The 20,301-nt window shown below is 35.3% G+C and overlaps 1 protein-coding gene across 3 annotated transcripts in view; it reads left to right on the top strand.

Moving 5' to 3' along the window:
• The window catches only part of TMEM131 (transmembrane protein 131), a 100,233-nt gene that overhangs the window by 59,162 nt on the left and 20,770 nt on the right, over nt 1–20,301 (top strand). For all 3 annotated transcript variants that reach the window (XM_075057549.1, XM_075057547.1, XM_075057548.1), the window contains exons 12-28: nt 2,821–2,929; nt 4,849–4,957; nt 5,752–5,905; nt 6,007–6,177; nt 6,509–6,619; nt 6,706–6,840; nt 7,317–7,421; nt 8,775–8,861; nt 12,775–12,927; nt 13,082–13,157; nt 13,258–13,375; nt 15,206–15,344; nt 15,454–15,563; nt 15,944–16,010; nt 16,991–17,142; nt 17,807–17,949; nt 19,110–19,296. In XM_075057549.1, coding sequence (XP_074913650.1) covers nt 2,821–2,929; nt 4,849–4,957; nt 5,752–5,905; nt 6,007–6,177; nt 6,509–6,619; nt 6,706–6,840; nt 7,317–7,421; nt 8,775–8,861; nt 12,775–12,927; nt 13,082–13,157; nt 13,258–13,375; nt 15,206–15,344; nt 15,454–15,563; nt 15,944–16,010; nt 16,991–17,142; nt 17,807–17,949; nt 19,110–19,296 — 2,126 coding nt within the window. The remainder of the gene's footprint in view (nt 1–2,820; nt 2,930–4,848; nt 4,958–5,751; nt 5,906–6,006; nt 6,178–6,508; nt 6,620–6,705; nt 6,841–7,316; nt 7,422–8,774; nt 8,862–12,774; nt 12,928–13,081; nt 13,158–13,257; nt 13,376–15,205; nt 15,345–15,453; nt 15,564–15,943; nt 16,011–16,990; nt 17,143–17,806; nt 17,950–19,109; nt 19,297–20,301) is intronic.

Here is a 20,301-nt window from a genome sequence, read left to right as displayed (position 1 = left end):
CACAAAGAACCAGGAACTTCAGGACAGATGTATATTGAAGTTGAGTTCTATTAGTTTGAAAAAAGAAGTGTTTGTATGAGAAAGTATTTACTTACTTCTGTCACAAATCACATACTTCAGAGTAGATTTTTTTTCTCTTACCAACCTGGGAGAAGTAGTTTACTTCTGTGTTATGTTTTCAGTCTGCACATTTGAGTGCACGCATCTCAAAGTTATCAAGGGAAAGTTACCTTAAAGTATTAAAATCTAGTAGTAGTTTATTCCCTGGCTGTTCTGGATGGTGCTTTATGGTGAAAGTGAACTTTACTTAGTTAGGTGTGTCCCTGTTTAAAGTGAAGGCCAAGTTATTACTGACAAAATAATTGTCTCTAAAAGCAAATAAAACAGTATAGAGGTGGTTCTGAAACTAATGGAACCAGCCTTACTCTGCTGCCTGTAGCCATGGGGCCTTTCCCTCTTGTGGCAGGGTAGCTGTGTCTTTACTGTCTGTAAGCAAAAGTCTACAGCCTGCTTAGTCTTTAGAGCAATATGTTAGGTGGACAAGACAAAACTATGTTCGGGAGCCTGTTGATAGGTAAACAGTGTGGACGAACATGTGCTAGTGTTTCAACTCATACTCTTCTCTTTAGTTTATTAGAATTGGTGTAGTCTGATAGTCTGTAAACCTTTGAAGTCTTTCCCAGTAACTGCTGCAATAGCACAAAGCTTACTCTCCCTTCTGTGTTCTAGAGAACACTTAAGGTCCTCATTTTCTGCTCTTATGCTAAATATTGGATGTATCTTCGTACAGCAGGGTCGGGAATCTTGACTGGGGCACTCCATGGGAGAGCCATGTATTACTGAAGCATGTCTATTTTAAATTCTTCTTCCCTACAGAAGTTGCTGTTGGGAGATTTTGAGAAAATTGCTGGTATTAGGTTCTTGATGGAACTTGTTTTGCATGTATTCTCATGACTTGTCCATATCTGATGATTCTTAAGGCACATCTCAGGACAAGTTTTACTTGGGCTTTATTTGAAATAGGGTAAAGTTTGAGGAAAGTGAAGTTGAAAGGATTCTTAAGGATGTTTGTTTTTCCTTTAGTTGTCTTAATTCTTTATTTCCTTTTATAGCATGTAATTAAGCAACAAATGAGAAATGTGCATGATGTAGTTAAATCTTCAACAAAACAATGTAAATGCCTTCCTTAACTAAATTCATTAGCTGTAGACATTTTGAGTAAATACATCTAGGTTTGTTACACTTGTAGTTTAAGAGATGCACCTCTGAAACCTGCCATTTTTCTGGCAACAAGCTGTCCTTTTGAATATTTCCAATTTGATTTATTAAATGAAATCAGCATAATTTTGAACTTCAATAGTTAAAAACCAGCCTTTTGCATGAAAAGAGGTACTAGAAATGGTTATCCTTTCTGCCATGCAAAAGTTGTGAACTTGATTACAGCTTTGGTTTTGTCTGCTTTAAGAGGGGTGTTTTTTTCTTTTAAAGACACCTCAAGATCTCAGGGTTTTAGTATGGATTTCATTAGAATAAAATTGTTATAATTATGAATTGACTCATGAAGAGAAATAGCAAATATCTGCAGCACATGTATTCAGATGGTTGACAAAGGTCAGTACTATAAATCCAATATACAAAACTTCTAGTTGAGTTAACAGAGATTATTCATTAGCTCCAGGAACAGTGCTGCTTGTTTCCTCTAAGGATCACATGGTCTGCAGAACTTAGTTATGTATGCACGATTTTATGGCTTTAATTTACAATCAAGGACAGCTTAGCTTGGAAGAACTGTAATTGGTTTGTACCACTAGCTGTCTGCCTTGCTCCTCTCTGACCAAGAAAGGCTCAGCTGCTTATGAAGCAGGTGGTAAACCTCTGCAGCCCAGCATAAGATAAACCAGCACTCATTTCAGTTTCCTTAATGCAGCATCCTGTAATTTGCAGTAGCTTAACAGCTGCTACGTGAGCAGCTGAGCTGTTCTTACAGCAGAAGACAGCTGGAGAGGAGGAATCATGGCAGCTATCCTAATTTTAAGCAAAACAAGAATAAGTGTTTAAATGCTCCATGTGCAGTTTCTCTCCATGGAATCTAGATAAAGAGTTTACTAGCAATCTTTATAGAGTCTTCAGATGTTGACATGGAATCCATAATACTGTTGCATAGCAATGAGTATTTCTACAAATCAGCTCTGGCTAATAACTGACACAATTGCTATTCCAGTAATGCCCAATTTACCTTGTCCATTTAGTTTAGAACAGTAATTCTCAGATACAAAGGTGATCTTGTAAAATGTTGGTATAGAATGAGTGTCATCTCAGATTTACAAAATGGTTCTCTATACGGTTTATTTTTTTTTTCCCATGGCAGCTCTGCAGTCTTAGCATGAGATCAGAGACAAGGTGGATGTCTATATCATCACCAGTAATTACACAAGTCATTTAACAGCTTTGTTAATGAGTGCACCAGAAACAAATACTCTAGCTATTGTAACCCCACAGCATTAAGAATAAAAAAATCTTAATTTAAATAAAGCTTGTTTTCTCTTTTATTAACATGTTTCTGGCCATACTGTCACTTCATCCAACATTCCCAAGGAGAACTCTCTATTGCCCATTTTCCTGCATACTGACTGAGTAATTTGCAGGACCTGAAAAAAATTCTAAAGCCTCTTATAATGCTGCTTTGTTATAAGAAAGACAGACCTGTAAGAACTCAGCCAAAACTAGTTGCAGTTGTATCACTTTGAAGGATATGCAAAGGCTGCACAGTGTGTTAACAGTGGTAAATTTACAAGTGCTTCATATTTTGATTGTTTGCAGAGTGTTAGACCTACACCACAGAACGAAGCTATAACAGTACATTTCAAGCCAGTTACGTTAAAAGCCTCTGAAAGTAAATATACCAAAGTTGCAAGTATTAGCTTTGATGGTAAGTACTGCTCCTCTCTTTTTAGAACTTGTCAAGTGCTTCTTAAAACTTGCTGAAACTTCATGAATTATTTTCACTCTCTTAACAAAACGTTATTTGTAATTTTGAGAAGGAAATGGAATTTTCCTACCTGGAAAAGGCTTACAGTTCTTCTAACTTCAGTTATTTCTGAAGGGATTGTCTCTGATCATAATCAGCAAGTACCTTAGACTGGTAAATACTGGTGAGAAGAGAAGGAATTCTTAATTCTTCTATTAAATATAAGCAATATTCTTATGTTAAGACACTGATTATTTAAAATGTATTGGTAGTCTAAATAGGCATTTGTTTTTGAGAAATCCTAACAAACCAGGATGTGTTCCTCACAGTAGTGTATATTAGAGGAGAGTATATCCCTTGGATTGCCCTTTAATCCTTCCAAAGTTTAAAAAAGAATCCAAAATCTTATTTCTGAAAAAAAAAATACATTTTATGTTGGGATGCCCATGCTTTGTCATGCTCTTGAGAACCTTACTGGGAAAACGGGCTTATTTTATTTTGCTATCTTGAATTCGTATTAAAGAAAAAGGGAGGTGAAGGTGGAAAAAAACTTTTACTGGTACCTTTCCTACAAAGATATGTATGCTAATACTGACTTTCATTTATATCTTTATGAAAGAAGTGTTGGGTCATTTTCCTCCTACATAGTGTGACTGTAAATACTATGCTGACAACTTGTAGAAAGGCACCTCCATTTTTATAGAGATTTTAATCAACTGTCAGAATGCTGTTGACCTACTTAGATGTTACTGCTTTAAGATACTAGTTGGTGCTGTAAGTCTTTCTGCCTGGACTGCTTAAAAATGGAAGTTTATAGATGCAATGTTTTTTATTTCAGGTAGACATAATTTTAGAAGTTGTATGGATAAAGAGGAGAGGATTGATTTTTATTATTGTTATTTATTGATTAACACTTTAGGTATTTAATAGCTTATAGCTTGTAACGTGAGTGAAGTATGTTTTTAGCCTCTAAATAAATGCTGATATAGCTGAACTCTGTCAACCTGAGGTGGTAATATGTTCAGATTTTGAAGCGGGACGGAATTGTTATATGAGGACGTACTGACTAACATCTTGGAAGGAATGGTAGTTGGGGAAAAATACCCAGTTAAGGTGCTTAATGTGTTTAAGGGCTTGACTTGGTGAATTCTTTTCAGTGATGCAGCCAGCCCTAAATATTTGCTATTTCAGCTGTCCTAATACATGCAGCGGCTTTAGGGGCTGGTGGTTTCTCCTAACTAGTATTTGAGTCCCTTGACTTTTCTGGTGATAGTGCTACCAGGCTAACATTGCTTGTTCTGTGATCTTGGAGCAGACCTGTGAGTGTCATTCTTGGTGCTTGTATAGTTTGGGTTCTTGCATTGATTCTGATTCTATTTCTGTAAAGTTTACCATGTCTTTGTTTACTTCGTTATTAAAATGTTGCTGTGGTCCTAGCCCAAAGTCCTGCTTGACTGGTAGTTCTAAGTGAGGAGCCCAGCCACCTCAAGTTTCTGTTCTGTTAGTGGAGGGACAGGTGTATTCCATACTCTTAAGTGGGGAATTCAGCTCACCTGGGATCTAAATTATTCTCTAGACATGTCCAAGTTATTTATTTGATGGGAACAACCAGGCTTCCTTATTGCAGATAGTCTTACTGACTCAGGCAGGTCAACTAACTGATGCTAAGGGGGAGGAATTCAGAACTTGGATCTCTTGCTTCCTAGACTTATTCCATGTCAGTTGCTTATTGAAATTTCTTTAAGAACAATTTTTCTCTTCTGTGATACTTCATTTCTGTGCTAGCTCTGTGCTTTTATTCTTCCACTCATGCTGGTCTAACCTAATGGATCATTTTTTTTGTCTGCTTTAACAAACTTCTTGTATTCTTGTGTGTATAGCATCAAAAGCAAAAAAAGCATCACAGTCTTCTGGGAAAATAACTGTTAAAGCAAAAGAGAAGAGCTACTCCAAACTCGAAATACCGTATCAAGCGGAAGTGTTGGATGGGTAAGCTTACGCTAAATGAAGATAGTTCAAAAACTGAATGCTGTAAATTAGCTGATGTAGCAGGAAATTTAGCCTTCTTAGGGGGAGAGGGGATATAAAGAGGTGATATCCAGGTTTTCTAAATCTGGAGCTCATTTAGAACTATAATTACTTGTAATTTTTCTGTTTTTACACTAGTAGATGAGGTAGTCGTAGTAATGCATAAGCTGGTTTCAAGGCTTGGGTTCAAAGTGACATTAGTGAGTTGTTTTTCAGAGCAGTTGAATGCTGCAGATGAGACATTTTAAAAATGCAGTATTGGAAATTTTTCCAGTTTTGCATTTGCTGTTCTATCACTATATGAAGTAAGGGTAGAGAAAATATTTTTTGTTTTAAGCAAAATTTTGGAAGAAGTGTCAGTGCTTCCATATTTTTTGTTATTTATTTACAATGTCTGGCTAAGTTGACTTTAAAATTATTGTTGAAATGAGGTGCTACTTTATCAACAGAACTGACAGGGTATTTTAAAGGGAAACAACATAAACCTTACCTTTCAGAACTTTTCTGCTGCAGACGCCCGATTTGGTTAATAAGGAATATGCATGATTTGCAAACTATCTTAATACTATTTTCTTATCTTGTTTGAATTACTTGATTATGAGTGTCCCTGTAGTGCTAATAATACAGTTTCAGCATGCAGTGGGCTATGTACCTTTTTTGCTGTTCGATAGAATGAATTCTAGTTTTTTATGCAGGAAAAACACTTCATGTTTGAGGAGAGTCTTTATTTTTCTCATATTGTTTTCTTTTAATAGATATTTAGGATTTGATCATGCTGCCACACTCTTTCACATTCGTGACAGTGCTGCTGATTCTGTGGAAAGACTGATCTATCTAACAAATACATTCAGTTTTGCAGTCCTTATACATGATGTTGTGTTACCAGAAGAAGCAAAACCAATGTTTAAAGTAAGCTCCATTTCAGTGAATGTTTTTACCTAATAGTAAATGTTTAAATGTGCTGCACTTTGTTAAATTGTAACATTGATCTTCACTGTTCACTGATCTAGGTCCAGAACTTCAGTAAACCTGTCTTAATTCCACCAAATGAATCCAGATATATTTTTACGCTTCATTTTATGCCTTCCACATCATCTGTTCATATAGATAATAATATTTTGCTTATCACCAATGCTTCTAAATTTCATCTACCTGTCCGAGCATACACAGGATTTTTAGATGTAAGTATTTTCCTTTTTTTTTTTTTTTTTCCCCTACTTCAGTCTAATTAGAGGCTGACTTGATAGGACTGTTTTTAATTCTTTATTCTATATCTATGGGAGGATGGCTTTTTTAATTTCAAAATGATTTTACCAGTTCTTCGCTTAAACAGCTTTGGTTACTGCTGAAAAATTCTTTTTTATTCCCTTTAGTTTTACATAGAAAATGTATAGATTTTGAGATTGTCATGGTGCTGCTATATTAGACTTATTAATGCATTTGTTAATGAGCTTAGAGTTTCAGCACATTTAATATTTATCTTATGCTAAATTCTTTTATCAATCTTTCTAGTACTTTGTACTGCCTCCAAAAACTGAGGAACAATTTATAGATTTTGGCATATTGAGTGCAACAGAAGCTACCAGCATTTTATTTGCAGTCATCAACAGCAATCCAATAGAGGTAAGGATGGATTTATTTTTAATTTGCCTTTTAAAAAAATTACGTCAGTGTTGTTACTGAAAACAGTATCTTTTGTTCTTTTTAAGCTGGCTATAAAAAGTTGGCATATTATAGGGGATGGTTTGGCCATAGAACTTCTAACAACCGAAAAGGGAAACAGAACAACGATAATTGCAAACCACCATGAACTACAAAATGCTAGTGCATCCGATCAGTCTTCAGTAAGTAATCCTTTGAATCCATTGCTTAAAGCTAGATTTAGGAGGGGAAAAAAGAGGCAAATATGTGCAACTTCTTGCAGTTTCAATTTAGCAGGGGGCAGGGAGGATAAGAGTTCTTGATTTTTGTCTGAATTTGAGTATGATGAAGCATGTATAATTTTTAAAATTTATTTTAAGAAGCAGTATTATGTTCAGATTTGTTAGATTTTGGAAGTGGAAGCTTTAGAAACAGTAACCTCTATGCCCTCAGACGATGCTCATCATTTATCTGGGAAGAGTGGAATTTATCACCTCAAGGAATAGATAATTTTTGTGTTAGTAACATGTGTTTGAATTCTTCTTTTTACCGCTGACAATTGTTTTGAATGGATTTTGATTCAGTTTAAAGAAATAAGAGGATGTTGGGTATGTTTGTTTAGTGAAATTTCTTTCCTTTTAATGGAATGCAAATGGATGACTTTTTCTACCATTTACAGGTGATACTAGCATCAGGTTATTATGCTGTGTTTAGAGTAAAACTAATAGCGAAAGAACTTGAAGGAATTCATGATGGAGCTGTACAAATCACAACAGATTATGAGGTATATTTATTGTATGTTCATGGGTGTTGCCCAAATAATATGTTAAATTTTTAAGCGTAAAGTTTTAAGAGTTGTATTAGTGGACGGATTGCAATATTGGGGAGAAGTTGAGGTTGGAAGGGACCTCTGTAGGTCAAGTTATCTCTGCAAGTTAACTCTGCATCAAACGACAGTAATGCTAATTGTGCTGTGTCTTCTCTGAAGGAATGAAGAACATCTTTCACTACGATTTTCTTCTGGCTTTCAGAAATATCCATTTAAATCTGAGCTAATGCTTTGAGGTATGGGTTCTTCAATGACTCGACACATTCTCAAAGCATCAGTGCATGGATCTTTTGGAATAACACATGCTGACAATGTGCTTTTTGGTACATTGTTGGTTACTGAAATCGAGCTATAATTTCAGAGGTTTTTCTGTCAAAACCCAATGTGAAAGTTGTTTTGGAGAAATTGCAGTTTGCTGACAGTTGAAAAAACAGAGTTCTTACACTAAAATTAGTAAGGGAGAGAAGGAACAACCAGTTAATTCTCAACTTCATATGCCTTTCTTGTTATTTTGCAGGAGAGGGAGATTCTAGTACATAATGGAATGTGTATTTAATATCTTTGGGTGATATATGTAGGGGGGAAAAAAAGTGACACACTGTGCTTATGAAGTCAGGAAATTATATAGCTTATTGTGTGATTCTGATGAAGCTACAGAAAATGGTAAATTTCTAATTTCTGCAAGTTATCTGAGATTTTAGGCTTTTTTTATACATCCATACATGTATGTGACCCTTCAGTTATAGACTCTGAAGCACGTTTATTTTCTTGCTTCTTCTTACAAGTTACTCGATTTGTATTGGTAGCTTTAATAATACACAGAAAGGAAATCATTGCCATCCCTTCCATACTCCTTTTTCTATGTCTACGTCCATCTTGAGGTCTTACCATGACTTCTAGTGGTTTTTGAGAAGTTTGGTATATCTTCTTCCCTCATACTCATTTACTTTAAAGATGTTACCCTCCTGTTTTCCAACAAAGTAAGCCCCATTCAAGTAAGACCTATATAATACCCTATTGGAGAGCTTATATTTTAACTGTGCTTTTGTGTTCCATATAGATCGTGCTAAGTATGACTGGGCAAAGGTGTGCTTCCTGACAATGTGGAGTGACCATTCTGAATATGATAATGTGTTGAAATCTTAATTCATGTCTCCATGTCTTAAATGTGTATATAAACCTAGACTACGTTAATTGTAGAATTTCGGGGGGGGGGTTATTCTATGAAATTTAAAAGTGGAAGAGACATTTAAAGGCTGAAGTTTAAGTATTTTTTTTTCTAATCTTTTCTTGTTCTTTTTTTTCCAGATTTTAACTATACCAGTGAAGGCAGTGATTGCTGTAGGCTCGCTGACCTGCTCCCCAAAACATGTTTTTCTTCCACCTTCTTTTCCAGTAAGAGTTGGGTCATAGCACTAAGTGTTTTCTTGCTGTGTTTTTTATTTATCTGTCCTTTTCAAGAGAAACCACTGTCTTGAATTGTTGCATGTTAAATTGCTGGAGAGATTGTGCTGCTGAACTGTCATGATTCAGTTTGCTGCTATTGTTTGGTTCCTCCCTCCCTCCCTGCATGTCCCAGCCATGAGTTATCCCTACATCTCCTTTACTGGCCCTTTGAATGGGATTTTGGAATACTGATATGATCTCAAACTTGATTCTTTGAAGCTTCGTTCTAACGTAGCTGTGGTCACCTAGTTGTTACCAATTCACGTGAGTTAGCACCAAGAGTAAGAGAGAGTTGAAATTGCAGAAATGCATTTTTCAAATTCCTAAAGTGTAATGCCAAAGACAACAAAGTCAGCTAATAAACTGATGTTTTAGTATAAGAAGTCCTTGATCTCTGTGAAAGCATTATTGTATTGTTTCCACACTGAAAGTAGATCTTCTTGAGGGTACAAAGTGGAGTACATAAACAAGAAAGCAAGAAAGCTGTGTGGGTCTACAGCTCTCTGCAGAAGTATGTAATAGCTGTTTTCATCCCTCCTCCTGCAGTAGTGTTCATTCAGTGAGTGCTGAAAGCAGCTTCTTTGCTCAGGGCTACAGACTCAAACAGCAGGCTGTTAACCAGATAATACTTTGTTCTCAGTTGGCATCCAGCATAACCATAGAAACATGGGCAGTAAAGGAATATTGACTTTGCAATTGGTATTGCATTGAAGTCTGAACTTCATGTGACTTTCTGATGAATGGGGAATGTAATATGACGGAAAATCATAGGGAGAGAGATTGAAAACTTGGGGAAAAAAAGTAGCAAAAGGAGATGGAGATGGCAGTTTTCTGAAAGGATAAAACTAACTCCATGCATGTTGGTGGAAATGGTTTTTGTTTCCTTGTCCTGCATAATCTCAATCTGTCATAGAGCACTGCCTGTTCTCACCTTCTCTTCTGATAGCTGCTTAGTATCTCCTGCTTATCTTACAATTAGTGTACTCTTAAATAGTAATTTTTCACTAGCACTTTATCAAATGCTTTATCTCATGCCTTGTAGGTAAATGATAAATTTTGAACAAGTGATGCAATAGGTCTCATCAGAGGAAGATAGGAAGTCAGCAGGACTTCAGTAAATCACTGCTACATTTGCCCCATTACCCATTCGGTCTTCCTTCTGATCTACTTCACAAATTGTTCTGAAGTCTTTTGCTACTCTTGAGGTCAAACAGTCATGCCTACAGTTGCAAAGTTCACTTTTTATTTTTTTATCTTTAGGATCTATGTTTCCTATTTGACTATATGGCCTCACTGTTATATAGATATTTATTACACTGACTACTGTATCTGTAACTTCCATCTATGAACTGTTCCATAAGCCTTTGTTAAACTGAAATAACTTAAAGGTCCACTTCCCTTTCTTTCACCAAAGATAAAGCAATTTCTATATTCTTTATCCTAATTTGTATAACCTAATTGCTGGCAAGATCATTGTCCCTCTTGAATGCCACATTAAAATACTTTGTTCCATTTTGGGCCATAAAGAAGGCATTTTTTTTAGTGTCCTTTTATTTTGTTCTAACTGGAATGGCTAAAGAGCTTCTCAGTGTATCTTAGTATACTTAGGTCTTGGTAAGCTTGGGTTGTTGGTTTCTTTGATATTTTGGGGGGTTTTTTTGTTTGTTTTTGTTGTTGTTTGGTTTGGGTTTTTTGCATTTGTTTTCTTTTGACAGGTACTACGTGTAGCACCTGTGTTTCTCAGCCCCTAAGGCTGACTTCCTTGCTGTCATCATTCTTTCTCACACCCGGATGGCTGTGATTTTTTTTTTTTTTTTTTTTTTTAAATTGGCTTCATCCTCTTATCTAGTAATGTTTTCACATAATTACTCATTCAGGGGACCTTTGGGCTCTTGCATTTTGTTTGGAACTGTAGATTTAGATATAATTATCACCTTTGGCAAGATTCTATACTGTTTTCTGTATTCAAGCCCCAAGTTTTTCAGAGCAGTCAGCTTCACTTAGTACTTCGGTTAGTTGATCACTTAGCTCTTCTGATATTTGAGAACATTGACAGCAGACTTACTTTTCCTTGTTCTTGGATTCATTTCAAACTATACTTGTGATCACTGAATTCATGATACTGTTACATCTAGTTGTTCTGTAATGCCTCCATTACTTATGAAAATAAGCCTAAAATAGCATCAGTTCTTCTTGTTTCAGTGTTTGGTAGAGAAATTTGACAGCTATAACTAGGTGCTACAATTTTAGTAACACTTGTTTTCCAGTTCATACCTAGGACAGAATTCTCCTGCAGCTGCCTGCTTCCCAGTGCTGTTTGTTTATAATTTTAGTGTCTTTGCACCTAAGTCTGATTTCTGGTATTCTGTCAAAGTTTGTCAGTAATACACTAACAGTGTATACAGGCCTTGTAAAGATAGGTGTCTGGATGTAAACAGATCTTAGCTGTGTTGACTTCTGCTTCATAACGGCATTTTTTAGCTCACAGTGCCACATCTCAACAATTCCCTGATCAAAGCTAATCTTTGAGGACCTGTATGCTAAATAGCATTGTTCTGCTTTTCTTACTACTGATGGGCAAAGTCTTCTTCCCTTACCTGTTTCATGTCTAAATGCTGTGTAAGGGTTTTAGTAAGATACCGTTCATTTGTTATACAGAGTTTAAGAAACCTTTATCTTGCCCAATTGATGGCAGTTTGTTACTCATGGGATTCCATAGATGAAGCTCAGACATACTCCTATTCAGGTTAACAAGACTATACTGTTTAGAGATTTATTTTTGTAGTTTCTTTCCCTCTGCAGTTGCTACTGTTGAGACTGTTACAGTATGTGACTCTTTCCTGAGGCCACAGTCAAATTTTGAGCCTGCAAAAGTGCATCTCTCCCATCTCTCCAGTCCTTACCTTAGAGAATTTTTTCAAAAGCTGAAAGTATTGATTTAAGGGGAACATGAAAAACTCTAGTCATGTTTATTAGAAGATAGTCTTGGGTATTTAAATTTGTTTGTATTCATTTATTTTATATGAATCTGATAAGTTGTCACCAGTCCTGAGTTGCACTTCTTTGTTTGTTTTGTTTTTTATTTATTGTTCACTCTATACTTGTCAGGGTTAGGTTTTGAGATAAGGTGAAAAACATGGCCACAGAGTCATTGATTTACAAGTGAGGGCAGGGGGAGAACTTGACCATTGTAATGATTCTGATTGTGACAAACAATTAAACTACATGTTCTATGCTTAAAAGGTAAAATAATGTTTGGCTCAGAAGAGGAGGCAGGGTGCAGAGGTGTAGGGAAAAAACTTGCACTGTTTTCTTTTGAAATGTTGTAATTTTAATGCCTGGTGTCTTGATTTCATTGGGGGTGGGAAAGAGGGTTGTACCTATGTTTTTAAATGCCCTCTGTCATGTGTAGTGTTTGTAATCTGCAGCTTTGCTCTACTGTTCCTTTCAGGTTGTTTCTAATTGCTCGCTACTATGTACTAGATCTCTTACAAGAAGCTTGTTTCCCTTTTGTAATAGGAGGCTCAGAAAACTGAAGTTTTCTCTTGCCTTTCCTCCTCTGGTACTTTGCTAAAATGATTTGATTAAGCAGAACTGTTGTCCTAGCTCTTCAAGACATTTAAGGTGTACTTAATTTTGAAAGGGGATGAGCTGTGTTTGGAAGCAGATGGAGGAAAGAATACAACTTCACAGAAACTTACCCTGAAGTGTTACAAGCATCATTTTTTTTAAGATAGCATAGTTAAAAATCTCAATTTAACATTTCAGTTCTCCTGTGGTCTTTGCCAGCCTGCATAAATAAATATATATGCTAGGGGAAATGGATATCCTGCAGAGTTTTTTCATCCTTTCTTTTCTTTAGGGGAAAGTAGTTCACCAGAGCTTGAACGTTATGAACTCCTTTTCTCAGAAAGTGAAAATACAACACATACGCTCCCTGTCAGAGGATGTAAGGTTTTATTATAAGAGGCTAAGAAGTAATAAAGAAGATTTAGAGCCAGGAAAAAAATCAAAGGTTTGTTTATGCCTTGTTTCTACGTGTTTACAAGTTCTCTCATGTATAGCATAAGTTAAGTTTCTGTGGTCATCAGAAATCTTCTTTCTTTTTTCTTTGGTCATTAGAGTTACTGTGCTGTTTCTTAATTGATCTGCTCTTATCTGTTTTGCAGATCGCAAATATTTATTTTGATCCCGGTTTACAATGTGGAGATCATTGTTATGTAGGATTGCCTTTTCTATCTAAATGTAAGTAACATTCAACTTTATAATAAAAATCTTAAAAAAAACCTCTCTTTAAGCAATGATTTTTACATGAAGAGTTTAAAAAACACATTCTTTCTTAAAGCGGAATCTAAAGTTCAGCACAGCGTAGCAATGCAAGAAGATGCATGGGATTCTGACTGGGATTTGCATGAGAACTTATTCAAAGAATGGACAGAAATAAAAGAGAACTCAAGCCATAGGTAAGTATTTTATCCCCGTTACTTTCTCAGGCCTTAAATTACTAGATAGTTCTGTGTGCTGTTACAAAATACAAGATTTTTTAATATTGCAGTGCTCTTTGTGAGGGGGCCAAGAAGGAGTTACTTGGCCTTCTCTACAAAACCTTTAAAGAGAACATTTTAAAAGTTAAAAACCAGTAATAATTTCCTCAAGTCAAGCACAACACTCAAAGTTACTATTCACTAGAATATACTGCAGTTCTTAAAAAGATGGCAACAGCAAGGCAGTCTCTACTCCGCAGAAATTTCCGAAAAACAGATTATACTCTTTCTGCAGTATCCCTGCCTAATCTGTTTTAAAGTATTAACCTCAGTATCCCTCTTATGATTTCATAAGGTTTTCTATTGCTACTATTCTGAGATTATTACATTTCAGTGAAATATCAAATTGTCTGGTATCTTTCCTTGAGATTTGCTAAGTAGAAGGTGATTAATGATTGCTATTCAATATTTAGAAAAAGTCAAACTCTGTAGGCTCCTAATATACCTTTTAAACATCTGCCTTCTCATACATGAAGTGATTTAATCTCCAAGAGATGTAAATTAGCATTAACAGCAAGTGCATGTGTCTTTTGTGATGATAGCATCCAGACTATCATTTCAAAAAAGGTATATGTATTTGTGGAGAAACAAAATGACTGTATGTAGCTAAACAGACTAACAAAAGCATACCTCCTTTATTACTTTTTTGTTATAATGTTGATAAATTAGTAACTCCTGAACAAATTTGATGTGAACAGAATCCTCTATTTAGTCACACCGGTAACTTTCAAGAATGTCCTATCACCTACAGTAAGAGGACAGTAAAGGAAAATTCTATTAAAAACTACTTCTGAATAAGTAGCAGTTCTAGCTAGAATATACAGTGCTCTAATATTATTTAATATAATATATAATCTAGAATCTCTAATGCTTTTAAAGAGAGTTAAAATGAACCAGCTATCTAAGGTAGTATTAAGCAAAGGAGAAACTGCTCCGTCTGAATAGAGAGGGGTTCTGACTTGGGCATTTGGAGTCTCTCCAAAATGCTTCTCTAGGTTGGAAGTCCAGCGTTTCATCTGTTCAGCTGACTGGAGAACTCAATACTGTTAGTCTTGTTTCAGCTTATGGTGGAGAGCTTGTAGGAGAACAGGAATCAAGTCTGTTGCAGAAGTTGGTTAATAGCAAAGAGCTTCTTTCACTGATGGAAAGAGTAGCTGGCCCCAAGTGTGCCTAGTCCAGATTTGCTTTAGATTTGTTAGATAGGAGTATAGGCATATACTGTTCATACCTTTGCAAATCATCAAATGTGTTTGGGGTTATATTTCTTAGTGCTCTGAATTTCAGTTACATTCTCAAAATTTGCTTTTGCAATAGTAAGGGCTAGGCACTTCCTAATGAAAGATAAAATTTGTGTCTCTGTCCAGAGAGCAGTGATTTAAGGGAAATGCAAATACTGAAAGATTCGTGATGGATTGCATAAGTCCTACCACATTTTCTGCTCACCTTTATCCATAAATAGGCCATAACAGAACTTGGAATGGATGGATGTTGGCAACAATACTTAAGTAGAGAACATATTTAGAATCTTTGGGTTGGTCTCATGTAGCGCATTTTGGGTGGTTTCTGTCGCACTTTTTAATAGCAGTACATACGGGCAGAGCTCAATGGCTTTCTTAATTGCATATAAATATAATGTACCCTTGTGTTTCTCAAACTAGTGTTGTTTTCAGGGTGCTTTTAAGCACTCTGTTTTTTCCAGGCTTTTCCTATTTTACTCCTGTAAAGTAAGTTTTATAACTGTTTCTCCAGGCTGAATGCTGTATTTGAAATAGACACAGATCTTCAGAAGGATGTCCAGTTGAAAATTACAGCAGAAATGGCCTGGCCTTCCATACTTAGCTCGCCACGCCATCTAAGCTTCCCTCTGACCAATACAAACAGTTCATCAGTAAGTTATTTTGTTGATAGTATTACTTTGTGGGGACTGCATTTTTAACAACTGTTTCTAATTACATTAACCCCAATGTAAACTTTACAAAAATGGTGTTTCTGAATAGGAAGAAGAAATTTTTCTAGAAAATCCAGCTGATGTTCCTGTGTATGTTCAGTTCCTTCCTGTAGCTCTATATTCTAACCCATCCACCTTCGTTGATAAAGTGTTAGAACGGTAAGTATCGTTTTAGAGTAGTTACGCCATTCTCACTCTACAGCAAAATACATTTTACAAAAAGCTACGCAATATCTGGCAGCTGTGTTGGTAGTTACAGTTTTGGCCCCTTTTAGAATTTGAATCATTAGGCCAGTTGAGAACTAAATCTAGGCTGACTGCCGTTGAACGCATATGTGTATTTTTTGCTAAGCTAAAATGATTTTACGTTCTTTCCTTAACTTGAAGTATAAGGGGGAGAAATAAGAAAAATTGAATGATCCTTTCAGCTGCATATTATTTGAGTCCTAAGCTCTTGATTTGTGCTAAAATCCTTAAGTGCAAGTATGTTGTTATCTTCTCTGATGTGGGGAAAAAATAAAATTACATGTCTGTTTCAGGTTTAATTTGAGTAAGCCAACTAATTTCAATCTGAGGACTCTAGAGTTCCAGGTCTTCAGAAATTGTGTAAGTATGTCGATACATTCTTTAGATTTTTAAATTTAGATATTATAATGTTTTATTAGGAGTTCAGTTGTACATGTCTTCAAGTTTAGGTATCACTATGTGAAGAATGTGATGCTTCTGTTGGCTATTTTCAGGGAATTAGGAAAAGTACTATTTCTTCAAATGTAACAGTTAAAATGTTGCTTTTTCTGTATGCTGACTTTATAATAGGATTGTGGAAGTTACAGGAAAATGCTTTTATTCATTCTGTTACTGATACAGGATTTTTTTTTTTCAGTGTAGTGGTTGATAGTTCAAAAAATTAGCAAAATATTGAGTTTTCCATTGCTTTGTTCTTTATTTTAAATGATTTGAGTTTTGTGGACATCTTTAAGTGTGTGCTTTTTCATGTAGAGCATGCCACATCCTGAACACTTTCTTTTCTCATTTAATATGTATGCTTTTTTCCCTCCATTTGCAATTAGTTTTAGATTAGCGATTTGATGCTTGCACAGTATCTAAAGGCAAACTTGGCAAAATACACTTTTTTCAATACTTCTACTATTTTAAGTTTGCTTTTTCCCCTTTTTTCCTTTACTTAGGAAAAACAATATTCTAAGAATGTTTTAACAATGGAACATTTTGAGGGTAGAAAATGTTATGTAATGGCTGAATGCTAATTTGGTGTTTAAAATACACATTTAAAAAACTTCTGAACTCTTTCTTCTACCAGAGCTTTATGAATCCACATGTGTATAATTGAGCTCAGTTCTGTCTTGCTATGTTCTTCTGCTTCTTAATAAACACAGATGGTTTACTAATAAGTGGCAAAATTCCTGTGCTGTCAGACTTTCTGGTTAACAAAACCAGTATATAACATTGGGTAGTACACTGCTTTATGACAAGACCAATCTTCTACTAAAATAATATAATTTCTGTCAATTATATGTAAAAATTTCCTATTTTTTATAGTGTTACTTTGTTTTCCCCACTCTCTTAAGGTCCAGCCATTACAGAGCACTGTAGGACTTACAAAGGGCCTGGCTCGTCATTCAGTTTTAAGCCTAATATTAAAACCTGGTGAGAGAAAGTCTGTCAAAGTAAAGTTCACTCCAGTTCTTAATAAAACTGTTTCATCATTAATTGTTATCAGGTATGATAGATATTTCTGAAATGAGTGCGAGTTTTTCTGATGTTTTTTATTTATATACAAGATCATACTTGTGATCGGCTGCCAATAAGAAACTATCGCTTTTACAAGAATAATTGTAGAATCATATGTGTCTGGAGAAAGATTTAATTTAAATGTAATTGTGATATGTTTTACAGTAGTTAAACTGCATTCAGTACATATTTTCTAATTTAAATATATAAGCCACTGTTATACTTGGAGATTTGAATTCTTAAATATGTACTACACTATCTTGAAAGTAGGGACTGTAGTTATAGATGCCATTTGCAAGATCACACTGCAATGCAAATTCAGTCTTTCTAGTAAAGAGCTCTGTTTGAATAGCTATTCAACTTTTGTGTCACATATGATACATTCATATGATGATGAAATAGAAACTTTAACTAGTACCTCATTGGAGTTTTTATTTGTGTACTATGTTGTGATTTCTTAGCTTTTTGTCTTGTAAACACTGTGTTTGAGACCCCCACTATTTACTTCCATATTGTGGGGAATTATCCATGGAATTGCTTATATTTCTGTCCTCCAGATTTGAGATATTACTTCATAGTCTATAGAGAAGCTTGCAGGAGCAATAGACTGCATAATCCTTTTATGAATGTTTCCCCTTTTTCTTTGTACACAGAAATAATTTGACTGTAATAGATGCCATAATGGTACAAGGACAAGGAACGACTGAGAACTTGAAGGTTGCAGGCAAACCTCCTGGTCCAGGAAGTTCTTTACGATTTAAAATCACAGAAGCATTATTAAAAGACTGTTCAGAAAGTGAGTACTTCATGAGCAACTATGCTGAACAGAAAAGAAATTACATTTTACTTGTACAACTTGAAACGTGTGGAAGTATTTTTTCCCGTGTTCTAGTGCCTCAAAATTTTAATTCCTTTAAATACATTAAAATTGCTTCTTCATTTAGGCAGAGAATTAAATATTTTACCTTTTTCATTTTAATCTGAAAATTAGGAAAGATGAAACAAAAGCCCTTCATCCACTAAAATTCAAGATGGAGGAGGTGAAGATCCTAGTACATTTACTAGGATAATCTCTAATTCCTAAATTTAAGTCAAATTGGGTCACAGATGAAACTTTGTGTATTTTTTTTTTTTTCTTTCCCCCTCACACCTTCATAATCTGTATGCACATAGCCAACAGGGAAAAAGGTAGTGTATATTCCTTGATGAAAATTAAATCCCAGCTGGATTCTATTCTGGGGCCAGAGGTTTTCTGCTTTGTGGCCCCAGGCTTGCTTCTGAGAGGAGAGCTAAGAGCACCTGTATTACCAAAGGAACTGGTAAGAGAGGTTTAGTTGTTTCTGGTATTAAAATCTGCTTTGTTACCTTTGCAGATTTCCAGACACATTTGTAAGGTGCCATGTTAATTATTATCTGAGATTATTCTGCTTTTTTTAAGGGATGAGTAAGAAAACTTCAAGTAAAGCTTAGTCATTACCTCTTACATGTTGTGGCTTAGGGGTTTTTTTGTTTGTTTGTTTGTTGGGGGTTTTTTTTGGCTAATAAGATATGTGTAGCTCAGCCACAGATTTTATTTTTAAGACACAAAACAGTAAGCTTTAATTCTCCTCATGCTGAGACTTTTCACAGAATACCACAACACTAAGCAGTACATCAAAGAATGTTACAGCTTAGATGATTTTTTGTGAGGCAGCAGTGCTATTGGAGGTCTGGGGTTTTGTGGTTTTTCCCTGATGAGTTGGAGTACTCTGGAATTGTACAACTGCCCTTCCTTGACAGTGATGAGAATCTGGTTTCAGAGATCTTTCTGCAGGTTACGTAAAGATTTCCATGGGCCTCGCTAGTCCCCTTTCCTGCTAGAATATTGACAAGAACGCTCTTCTACTGAAGAATATGAATACAGTGAAGGATATGTGTTTAGCATAACACTAACCACTTTCTGCTGTTTGTTTCTAGAAATGAAATACAAAGAACCGAATTTCACACTGAGAAGAACATTTAAAGTGGAAAATACAGGGCAGCTGCAGATTAATGTGAAAACTATGGAAATCAGTGGCTATACATGTGAAGGATATGGATTTAAAGTAGTTAACTGTAATGAGTTTGCACTAAGTGCCAATGCCTCTAAAGACATTGTCATATTGTAAGTGTTTTTTCTTACATCTAAATGGAGTCTTACATTAGGAATTCTGTATACCTAATTCTGTTTCGGAGGAAAACTCTGATTAAATTCTGAGGTTATTTACTTAAGCTTTGAGTGTTTCAGGGTTTTTTTAAATACAACTTAAAGCATGAAATTTTTCTCTCTTCTTGCAAACACTATTTGATTTTTAAATAACTTGAAGTTTTCATGACTGACTATAGTATTACTTTTATTACTATCCAGCAAGTATAACTTACTGAGTTGGAATAGTGTTACTATATGGGTTTTTATAAATTTCCTTCATTTGGGTTGTGAATGCACATGAGATCTAGATTTACATATGGTTTTGGTGCATTGCAGTACGTAGAAAAGAGCCTTTAGACTAAGGATTATTATCATAATGCACAGCATATTAGTTTTGAATATTATGTCTGTAGCCTTAATGATAATGATTGTTTAATTCTGTCAATTTTTATTGTAAAAGATCTTTGCACTAAAACCTGATCTTTAAACACTGCTTGGATGTAAAGTTAACTATTCAGAATGGTGTCTAAGAAGTTCAGAAGATGCTTCTGTTCTGTGAGAGGATGTACAAGGTACTGCAGGCAGTGAAACTTCACTAGTATTTCTGCAACAATCTTAGTTCGTGATGAGATGGGAACATAGTGGTGATATTTTTGAAAAGGCAGGCAGTTGTGACTTAAAGGTGAAGTGTTTAAAAACTTTATTAGCTGACATAATGGTCGGTTCCATTGCTTGCTTACTGCTGCTGTTAATTTTTTACTGCATTCATAGCTTTCTTTTAGCAGATTTGGTCAAAACTTAATTTCAGTTATATCTTCATACGGTGTATGAGGGGTAATCTAGTATCAGATGTGTTAAGCATAGGTGTTTATGAACTTAGTCAAACACATCCTGACGTATTTGAAAGGTACTCGTAAGTATTTTTAGGTTAATTGCATGGATCGTTATTAGTCATACTTACTAGGGCTATTTGTTCTAAAT

The sequence above is a fragment of the Buteo buteo genome, chromosome 25 (assembly GCF_964188355.1).
Source record: "Buteo buteo chromosome 25, bButBut1.hap1.1, whole genome shotgun sequence".
Classification (NCBI taxonomy): domain Eukaryota; kingdom Metazoa; phylum Chordata; class Aves; order Accipitriformes; family Accipitridae; genus Buteo; species Buteo buteo.
Note: the sequence above shows the minus strand (reverse complement) of the source record. Positions and strands in the feature narration are given on the sequence as shown.